We start from the raw sequence: 11,047 nt of genomic DNA on the forward strand, positions 1-11,047 counted from the left end.
TCTAGAATCCATACCACAGCTAACAGCCACTATCCACAAGTCATGTAAAACTTCTAGCCATGTTGTATGTCAAAAACCACTGGGCAAGTGTAGGCACTACTAGGTAGTGAAATTGCCCCTGCTTATAAATTACCAACTAAGTTTTGTCAAGATGCAATTTAACCTCCATGATTTATAGATGAGTTTGTACATGCAAGATGTTAACATTTAACCTCTTTCAGACACTTACTCCCTCAAGCACCAACCCAGCAGCATATGCGTTACAGTAATGCAGCAGGGCAGCTTCAACCATACTCTTCAAATCCAGGACCTCTACCAATCTAGAAGGGCAAGGCCACCAACCTCACTATTCATTCCCTTCTCTGAGTACAATGCACTGCAGTAACTTACCTAGGCTCCTCCAAGCCCTTCCTAGACCATGACATCTAACACCCAGTAGCACAAGGGCACACCAACGTTTAAGAAAAGAACTCCCCTTTTAACAATACCAGAGGTGTCTATACACCACATGGACTCCAGTGGCTCACCACTGCTTTGGAAGACACTTAGGGATGGGGAATAAATGCAGTCCTTGCCAGTGCCACCCTCTTCCCATGACTGTGACAAAAAGAAACAACAGAAATGTTTTAAAGACAACTTTATTTCTAATTTTTTTGACTTATCTAAACAGCATCACGAAATCCATTCCAGAACCTGAAAAAGAGGAAGTAATTACGTCAATGTCTAGGAGAGTGATCAATTCCACTAAATTACCTGAAAACATTTAATCTATTTTCAATTTAGTGAATATCTTGATACTATAATTATTGAACATGACTGCTACCATTAAGTTCTGCATTCCGAAAGACTTCATTTCACTTCTCAGACCAACTAGTTCTAGGCAGTTCTATTCTAACTAATCAACAGCAGGTAATCTTAACTGATCCTAAATCCAAGATCATCAGGCCAAATTACTGCCCTTAAAGAGCACTGATCAGAGAGTGAGCCACAGCATTTTAATTGGCAAGACCTTTATTCTGAGGTGTCAGGCTGATGCTCAAAAGGGTGAAGTAAATTAATTCATCAAAACTAACCTTGCATGTCACTACCCCCATTGTATAACTGACCTCTTCTGAAGGTTCAACTGGTTGAGTGTTTTACCAGAAGGTTGACTATCAGAGTTACACATTTACATCATGCAGACTACCAGCTGCTGGAAGCTCTCAGCCCCAGGATGCTGTACACTGAACTCACTCACATGCAGAACGTGCAAACTTCTCATTGGGAATGAAGAAACATACCATTCATTCCACAGAAAGGAGCAAAAAGATCAGTAACAGCTAGCTCCAAAGCAAACCTGATTTGCTCACAAATGTCCAACATATCCACAAGAGATAAAAGCAGTAACAAGTATGCATTCAGAAACACCGTACCTTATTACACATCATCTGCAGGAGCAGGTGCATCACCACCCTTGGTATTTCGTGTATAGATAACCTGTGCTCTATGTTTGCACACCAATTTGATCATGCCTGGAAAAAAAAAATCAAAACCAATTATAGAAGGTGGCCTGGGGGTACAAGTGGTCTCAAATTACACAAGATGAAATAGGCAAGATTGAAATGATGTACGTGCTAAAAATTGATCAATCTCCTACATCTATAAGACAATGAACTCCTTTTCACAAGTGAGGCATGAACAAAAACATAACAGCTAGCAGCAGCAGGCAGCCATTCAGTCCCACGAGTCTGCGCCACCATTTGTTGCAACCATGGATGATATCAACTCAGCCTCAATTCCACTTTCCTACCTGCTTTCCAAAACCCTCACACACGCCGGGGGAGGAGATCAGGAGGCATTCAACCACTGCACCATATTTCACCATTCCCCAGCAAGACTGACCAAGGAAAGGACAACCATGCTTTGTTTAAAAATAGTTAAGTAGAAAGTTTACACTTGGACTAAACTAAACAGCCAAAATGCTGATGATGTGCCCACAAGTCACCATTCATGAGCAATCTCAAAGCAAATTCCAGACAGTACAGAAAGCAATGGTTCTTTAGTCTGGACGCAATCTCCCCCGAATCATACCACAAGCCACTGTAACATTGAAAAAATAGCATTAAGATACAGGAATGTGAAAGATTACCTTTTGAAAGCAACTCCTGGAGGGCAGCCCTAGCCAGAGAACCTCTGATTTTTAACCTTTCAGAGACAACAGCAGGTGTGATGAGTTTGTAGTTGGGTACCTCTTTCAACAGCTTATCATATGTGGCTTTATCGAACAGGATCAAGTTGTTCAGCTTGTCTCTTACTTTTCCTTTTGACCACTTCTACTCAATTGTATAAAACAAAAATTGTGGTTAGTAGGCTGAAACATATCTGCAGCTTTAATAAAAACAATGATCAGAGCACTCAACTGGAAATAACAAAAGAACTGGTGATACACATCAACTAATTACAACCCCATCACATTAATAGCATGTTCATGCTAATACTATTTGCCTGACATACAAAGTGGGCAGATCTATTTGAATGAACCAAAACATTATAGTAAGAATTGACTTATCAATGGATTGAAGATGCCTCAAACCACAACATATTGTGGTGTGTATGATCTTCAGTCAGGCATTCAACAAGGTTCCTCATGGTAGACTGGTTAGCAAGATTAGATCTCAGAATACAGTGAGAACCAGCTATTTGGATATAGAACTGGCTTAAAAGGTAGAAGACAGAAGGTGTTAGTGGAAGGTTGCTTTTCAGACTGGAGGTCTGTGACCAGCAGCATGCCACAAGGATTGGTGCTGGGTACACTGCCTTTCATCAATTTATATAAATGATCTGGATGTGAACATAGAAGGTATGGTTAGTAAGTTTGCAGCGTGGCACCAAAGTTGGAGGTGTAGCAGCCAACGAAGGTAGTGACCTCAGATTACAACAGGATCGTGATCAGATGGGCCAAGGAGTGGCAGATGGGAGTTTTAGATAAATGTGGTACTGCATTTTGGAAAGGCATATCGCGGCAGGACTTACACACTTAAGGGTAAGTTCCTGGGGAGTGTTGCTCAACAAAGAGCCCTTGGAGTGCAGGTTCATGGTTCCTTGAAGAATTGCAGGTGGATAGGATAGTGAAGGTGGCATTTGGTATGCTTGCCTTTATTGGTCACTGCTTTGAGTATAGGAGATAGGAGATCATATTGCAGCTGTACAGGACATTGGTGAGGCCACTTTTGGAGTACTGTGTTCAGTTCTGGTCTCCCTGCTATAGGAAAGATGTTCTGAAACTTGAAAGGGTTCAGAATAGATTTGCAAGTATATTGCGAGGGTTTGAACTATAGGAGGCAGCTAAATAGACTGGGGCTACTTTCCCTGAAGCATTGAGAGGCTGATAAAATCGTGACGGGCATGGAAAGGGTAAATAGACAAGGTCTTTACACCAGGGTGTGGGAGTCAAAACTAGAAGACAGAGGTTTAAGACGAGGGGGGAAAAGATTTAAAAGAAACAAAAAAGGGACATATGGGGCAACTTTTCCACACAGTGGATGGTGCGTGTATGGAATAAGCTGCCAGAGGAAGTGGAGAAGGCCCGTACAATCACAACATTTAAAAGGCATCGGGATGGGTATATGAATAGGAAGGGTTTAGAGGGATAAGGGCCAAATATAGGCAAGTGGGACTAGTTTAGTTTGCAAAACTCGTTCAGTATGTATGACTCTTCTACATGCAAATGTCAAGACGACTCAGAATTCCAATAAATCACTTCTTACTCTAATTTCCAGCAGGCACAAACCTGGTCTGTCCAACCTCTCCTCACATATCGAACCACTCCTCATTATTAGTCTAGTAAACCCCTGAAATGTTAGCAATGTATTTACATCCTGAAAGTTGTCAGTCATCATTACTGAGGGTAAATCTATATTCCAACTGTATTAATGAATGTAAACGCCACCAGCTGACATGGAAGGATTCAAACCCGTGTCCCTCCCAAGATCATTTCATGTGCCTCTGGATAAGAATCCAATGACCATAACCACCACACTGCTGTTTCTCCTATTACAATTAGAGAGTAAATAGGTAAAGCCGAACTCAGGAAGCATCAGCGCAGCCCCCAACACCCAAACCTGCAGTTCACAAAATGTTTAACTAGTAATGAAGCACTGTCACGGGAAAATGGGAGCACCTTTAACACGTATGCATCTAGATATTACATTTTAACATGAGGAACTTTTCAAGACAGTCATCTGATAGACTAATTGTGAGAAAATGCACCTTCCACCCCAACAAAATTAATTCAAAATGAAGTTTTAGTGAGACATTTGGGGGGAACATACATCGAGATGGCCAGTGTTCAATCTTGACATGTAAAGAATTACTGATAAGAAAGGGACACAAAGGTGGTTGAGGATAATCACAGTTTCCACTTACTAATGCTTTACAGTGACCCAGGTTGATTTTGAGGTAGGAAAGGAGATAGATTCAGCTGTGATGGAGCCGTGTTTAAACAATGTGATAATCAGTGGATTAAGAATAGCCGGATTAAGAACACAGAGCCTAATCTCATTTACCATCGTCAGCGAAGGAAAAGGGACAGATCAGAATGGAAATGTTAACATTTTGCTCCTCTCAAGATTCTTCATAAAAGGGATGAGTCCCTCACCACAGGGGAATGTCGAAGCTGATCCCAAGACTCATTTGCCCACCCTTGTAACAGACACTGAGACTGATTCAATGACTTTGCTCACTGGTACCATCTTGTTTAATATTTTCTTCTAATAGTATTTGTATCTTAACATATGAAATTATTTTTGTCAATTAATCATTAACAGTTTTACTAAAGCACATTTAAGTTAGGATTTTAACTTTAAAAATAAAGTAGCATTATAACTATATGCGATCCTGCAGTTACACTTTCCAGGAAACCATAAGACAATAAACTTCACCAGGTTCCATGCCAGACCACCACCCTGGGGTGGAAGACACCTTTCTCACAATTAGTCTATCAGATGACTATCTTGACAAGTTGCTCACATTAAAATATAATACCTAGATTTTGGAGTAGATCTGTAGTTCGGGTGGTGGGTGTTGAGGTTGGTTGGCTCGCCGAGCTGGTTTGTTGTTCTGCAGACATTTCGTTACCGTGCTTGGTAACATCCTCAGTGCAGTAATATATCTAGATACATACATGTTAAAGGTGAAAACTGCCACCTGCAATATATGTACTTTTACATTTCATATTACTTCAGCCAGCAAAATTCTAACTTGATTGATCCAAACATTCCATAACCAACTACAGAATGGCAGTCAATAAACTGAAGTTGATAGCTTCCAATATTTAGCAGCATATAGTAACAGTCAGAAAATAAACATGGAAATAAACGACAATTCTAAATGTAAAAGAAACTGTTGGGAACATTTAACAGGACAGAACAGGGCAGCACCTTCAAAAGTGACAGAAAAAAATTAAGAATTCAGGTTACACTCTGCATTATAAACATTAGTTTTCTTGATCAGTTCTCTCCGCAAACACTATCTAACTGGAATTATCAGGTGTGCATGTTTGCAGCAATTTTTTTTTGCTTTTCAGTCCACTAAAAGGTTATGAAGGACATACCTTCTTCTTGGCCTTGCCCCCAGTCTTGTTTACTGGATCTTTATCCTTTTTGCCTCCTTTTCCTCCATCCTTCTTCTTCTTATCATCTTTAGGAGGCTAGGAGCAGTACAGAGATTCAATAAAATATTAAACCAAACATATAACAGCAACTTACAATCATACTGCATGCTGCTTCAAATAAAAGCCTTTCCAAAACTGGATTAATGTAAATCTGCAAACCAAAGTAACCAGATTGACTGGGAGATCAGACCCACTTCCATATGGTTTAAGGAACCTTAGAAACAAAACCCCCAGCTCAGCCTCTTTTACTGTAGCTGATCTGTGATCAAGCGCCCAACGGCTCACCTTTCCTCCACATCCATTTGATTCATCACAGAAGAAAATCACAGGTTTAAAAACATTACAATCGATTAAGCAATTGCCATTTGTGGATGGATATTTACAGGAATACTTATAAATTTCACTCTTAAAGAGGAAGCTGGCTTCAATTTATTTTTTCAGCTTTCCCGGGTCTGAGCACGTTTCTCTCCAATGGTAGTGTAGCAAACATTGGCCAAAGGGCCCTCATCCCAGGGAGCAGGCTATTTGGCCCTTCCGTACAGTAAGGCCGTGGCCGATCCTATCTCAAGGTGGTGTTCCACTTCCCCGGTAACTGAGGGAATGATTACAACCATCACATCAGGGTGGCGGTTAATTACACAGTGAAACTTGCTATGCATTCCCTGTGACCAAAGTGAATCGGGTGTTTGCTGGAAGGAGAAGGGGGGGGGGGGGGGGGGCCCCGGGTGGGTCCTCAAGGGGGAGGGGGGGGGGGGGGGGGGGAAAAGACTGATCCGACTGGGAAGGTTGGTGGCGGCTGGAAGCGTGGCTCCGGCCTTGTCCCTGCCGGCTCCAACGCGAGCCCCGAGACCTCTGGGCCCTTGGATAGGGGACCCCCCCCTCTTATCGTATCTCTCCCACCCCCTGAGTGCAGCGGGCTGGGCCAGAAGAGGAGTGGGGCTGCCTCCTCCCGGTGTTCAGGCCGAGGTGCCCGTTCCCTCACCATGTTGCTGCTTCAAGATGTCGGAGTCGAAAAGGAAGAGCCCCTGCTCCGGCAGCCCGGGAAACCCCAGCGTGGCGGCGACTTCCGTTTCCCGGGGCGGAAATTACGTCATACAATATCCGCCTTCTATCGACCTAAACCTACAGCCAATGAGATCCTGATATTGACCATGCCCCAACCCTTCAGCGTTTAATATTTAACCTTTTTAACCTATTTTTCTAATCACCTGCTCGGAAATGTTATTACACACCTCTGGAGCTGGTGGGTCCTGAACCAGGAGTAAGGGGCATTACCACTATGCCATAAGAGGGCTAAAAAGAAAATCCACAACAAACATCAATATTTAATCAAAGTACAAGCTACGCATCATTTCCTGATTACCCCATCTCCCACCATCTATTTATTTTACAATTCTTACCTCTTATCGTTTCATTGACTCAGAATTTCTACAGCACATAAGTGCCATTCACCCACTGTCCCCATACGTGGCTCTCTCCCACAGCAATTAATCTAGTTCCACTCCCCTTTTCACACAGAGGATGGTTTGTATGTGGAAAGAACTGTCAGAGGACATGGTAGATGCAGGTACGGTTACAACATTTAAAGACATTTGAACACATACTTGAAAGGATTAGAAGGATAGGAGCCAAATGCAGGCAAGTAGGACTTGAGTTTGGAAACTTGGTCTCGATGAACAAGTTGGACCAAAGGGCCTGTTTCCCTGCTGTATGACTCTATAACATGCAAACTCCACATTATCACCTGAGGGTACAATCTAACCTAGGTCCCTGGCACTGCGAGGCAGTAGGGCTAACAACTGAACCACCGTGCTGACCTGTTTGTGGAGTTGTGTCGGGCAAAAGTGACTCAATATCTCCAGATGGCTCCTAAAGCATGTGTGGAAGTATTGCAGCTGCTGTTTGATAAATTTACATAAAATATTAAATGATAAAGTTTAAAATAAAACTGATAAACGCTTGAATTGCAAAATAATTGGGGATGAAGGAAGATCGTGGATTAATTGGATAGCTCTTTTGTTGACAGCTGCTACTGGCATTACAGACCTGTTTTGCATTAGCTAGTCAGGAATCAGCTTTGGCTTATTTGGTAGCCTCAAAACGGAAGGATGAACAAAAAAAAATTGGGCTGTCACTTCTAGTACAAAAGGGTGATACATTGACCCAAGTGTCACATTTCAGATGAAACATTAAACACAGGCCTTGTTTGCCCCTCAAGTTGAACATAAATACTTTTCAAAGAGAAGCAAGGAACTCACCTTTGTGGTGAAAACAGGAAGTGCTGGAGAAACTCAGCAGATCTGGTATTGTGTATGGAGAGAGAAAGAGAAGTAATATTTCAGAACTACGAAAAAGTGACAAACTAGAGTTGAAACATTAACTCTTTTTCTCTTCTCAGATGCTGCTAGACATGCTGAGTTTCTTCGTTTCCTGTTTTATTTCAGACTTCCAGAATCGTTGGTATTTTGCTCATGGTTATGGACGATGTCCTGGTCAACATTTATCCCACAACAAACACTGTAAACACATATCCCTAATTATCATATTGCTGCTTTTGAGAGATCGCTGTGCGCAATTTAACTGCTGTATTAAAGATGTTAAAACAGTGACTGTACTTGAAAAGTACATCATTGACTATAAACGTAAATTTGGGATTTTGGTAGACGTGAAAGTTGCTATATGGATGCAAGACTTTCGTTTTCAATCGGGAAGATTAGAACACAGGAAGGGTCACGAGACCAAAGACGTTAACTCTGATTTTTCTTCACAGATGCTCACAGACCTGCTGAGCTTTTCCAGCAACTTTAGTTTTTTTCCCTGATTTACAGCATCTGCAGTTCTCGGGAAGAATAGAAGGTATACGCAGTGGCCCCTGGGAGTTGTAGGCTCTGTATTGTGCAGCTTCAAAAAAAGGACTACATCTCCCGGCATTTCCTCCCCAGGGCTTGGTGCTTCCGGGGAGCGGTAGACGTTCCCTTGGAACACCAGCGAGTGTGTAAACTACATTTCCCATCATTCAAAGCTTCCGCTTCCCCTCTGCCCCCTGGGATTTGTAGGCTCTCTTATCACCCTGGGGGGCGAATATGGCGTAGAGGACTATCTTACCCGGCATTCCAATTAAGCTAACCACCCCCCCCTCCTGGGAGTTGTAGGCAGTCCATTGCGCAGCAGCGGGGCAGGACTACAGTTCCCGGCGGCCCTCGATAGGTGCAGACATGGTCGTTTTTAGTGTTTATGTGGTAAATAAGGCCGGTGGCCTCGTTTATCAATACGACAACTACTCGCCCCGCAACGATGTAGAGAAAACCTTTAGCTACCCGCTCGATTTAGTGCTCAAGGTGCACGACGAGCGCGTTGTGGTGTCATTTGGTCAGAGAGACGGTATCAAAGGTGAGGACCGGCCGGCGGCTTCTGTTGCTGGGAAAGGCCGTTAGAAGCCTAGGGCCTAGCGGATAGACGGGCTTAAAAGGGCGTTCTGATATTCCCGACTAGCTTAACATCTTAACAAACGTCCCCATTATAGTTAATTACTGGTTTTCAATCATGACACTCTTCCAATAAGTGACAACCTTTCGCTTTCACATGCTTCAAGTTTATTTGCAGCTGCAGCTAAAAATTAGGGGAATGTCTGTGAAAGGTATTAGTTTCACCCTTCTGTATCAGTGTGTGTGAATTTGGAGGTGGGTATTTGGGATTGTTTAATATATGACAGTATTACTGAGTTCTGCACCTGGACTTCAGTAGGTTTGGAATTTTTTAGTTGATTGTGGGAAGTTGCTCTATTAAATACCTACAATATTTTCATGAATTGTTCCCTCCTGTCTAGAAGATGCCGGTTGGTTTGCTAAATGGGTTCGTGCTATTGTAGTATTTGGTTAGGCTGGGGCTACTTGCCCTGGAGCATCAGAGGCAGAGGAGTGACCTTATAGAGGTTTATAAAATCATGAGGGGCACGGATAGTGTAAATAGTTAAGATCTTTTCCCTGGGACAGGGGAGTCCAAAACTAGAGGGCACAGGCTTAAGGTGAAAGGGGACAGATTTAAAAGGGACCTAAGGGACACTTTTATTCATACAGAGGGTGGTGTGTGTATGGAATGAGCTGTCAGAGGAAGTGGTGGAGGCTGGTACAATTATGACATTTAAAATGCATCTGGATGGGTACATGAAAATAAATGGTTTAGAGGGATATGGGCCAAATGCTGGCAAATGGGACTAGATTAATTTAGGATATCTGGTCGGCATTGACTTGTTGGGCCGAAGGGTCTGTTTCTGTGCTGTACAACTCTGTATCTATGTGTAATAGAATGGTCACATAACTCAAAACATTTACTGTTTTCTCTCCACAGGTGCTACCAGACCTACTCCAGCAATTTCTGTTTTTGATTGTTTGTTTATAATTTTGTGGTTTGTGGGTGTCACTAGTTAGGCCAGCATTTCTTGCCCATTGTTAATTGCTCTGGAGAAGGTGGTAATGAGCTGCTGCCTTGAAACATTGCAGTTCTTGGGCTGTAGGTCACACAAAGTGCCGATAAGCAGTTCCAGTATTTTCACCTAGCTGAAGAATTATTGAGTTCTGAGGACGGGTCACCAGGCCCGAAACGTTAACTCTGTTTTCTCCTTCACAGATGCTACCAGACCGGCTGAGCTTTTCCAGTAACTTTGTTTTTGTTGTTGTTGTTGAAGAATTATTGAACTTGACCAACAGGAAAAGAATGGGGATATAATTCCAAGTCAGGATAGTATGTGGATTGGAGGGAATTTGCAGGAAATGCCATGTATCTGCTCCCCTTGTCATTTTAAATTTCATGGATTTGGTAAATACTGTCAAAAAGGGCTGAGAGTTGCTGCAGTGCATCTTCTGATGGTACACACTACTGCCATTGTGCATTGGTGATGGGGGAGGAGAGTGAGTGTTTGAGGTGACGGTGCTAATTGAGTGAACTACATTGTTTTCGATAGTGCTGAGACTTTCAAGTATTGTTGGAGTGCAACTGTATTCCATTATAGCTCCTTACATGTGATAGTGGACAGGTTTTGGGATAGTCAGAAGATGAGTTATTTCCCACAGAATTTCCAGCCTATGGCCTACTCTTGTAGCTGCTTTTTTTTTTCCCCATTCCACTTGTTGTTTAGGGATGAATCCAGACTATCAGTGTGGCATCATGATCATGTTAGATCCTGCCCTTACCCAAGATAGACCACAAACATTTCCGACATGCAACTGAACGGTGATTTGTTCTCCATCAGAGAACTGAGAGGTGTTGAGAAACAAAAACAAATTGCTAGAAAATTTCATCAGAGATAGTAGGAACTGCAGATGCTGGAAAATCTGAGATAACAAGGTGTAGAGCTGGATGAACACAGCAGGACATGCAGCATCATAGGAGCAGGAAGGC

General features: G+C 42.6%; 2 protein-coding genes across 2 annotated transcripts in view; one reads left to right on the forward strand and one right to left on the reverse strand.

Moving 5' to 3' along the window:
- Positions 1–622: 622 nt before the first annotated feature.
- On the reverse strand, positions 623–6,762 carry rps25 (ribosomal protein S25). Its single transcript, XM_020517390.2, has 5 exons — positions 6,633–6,762; positions 5,591–5,686; positions 2,129–2,312; positions 1,413–1,511; positions 623–693 (listed from the first exon to the last, which is right to left on the reverse strand). Exons 1-4 carry the CDS (start codon positions 6,633–6,635, stop codon positions 1,417–1,419), a joined length of 378 nt encoding a protein of 125 aa, XP_020372979.2. The 5' UTR covers positions 6,636–6,762; the 3' UTR covers positions 623–693; positions 1,413–1,416.
- A 2,027-nt stretch (positions 6,763–8,789) lies between these two features.
- The window catches only part of trappc4 (trafficking protein particle complex subunit 4), a 14,154-nt gene continuing 11,896 nt past the window's right edge, over positions 8,790–11,047 (forward strand). The window contains exon 1 of the mRNA XM_020517391.2: positions 8,790–9,040. Coding sequence (XP_020372980.1) covers positions 8,866–9,040 — 175 coding nt within the window. The 5' untranslated portion in view covers positions 8,790–8,865. The remainder of the gene's footprint in view (positions 9,041–11,047) is intronic.

The sequence above is a fragment of the Rhincodon typus genome, chromosome 32, assembly GCF_021869965.1.
Source record: "Rhincodon typus isolate 14 chromosome 32, sRhiTyp1.1, whole genome shotgun sequence".
Classification (NCBI taxonomy): domain Eukaryota; kingdom Metazoa; phylum Chordata; class Chondrichthyes; order Orectolobiformes; family Rhincodontidae; genus Rhincodon; species Rhincodon typus.

Excerpts from the sequence above, each read along its gene's own strand:
- rps25 (XM_020517390.2), bottom strand. Across the intron at positions 2,313-5,590 it reads GGGGCAAGGCCAAGAAGAAG|AAGTGGTCAAAAGGAAAAGT; the intron begins GTATGTCCTTCA and ends ACAATTGAGTAG. Across the intron at positions 1,512-2,128 it reads CCAGGAGTTGCTTTCAAAAG|GCATGATCAAATTGGTGTGC; the intron begins GTAATCTTTCAC and ends TTTTTTTTCCAG.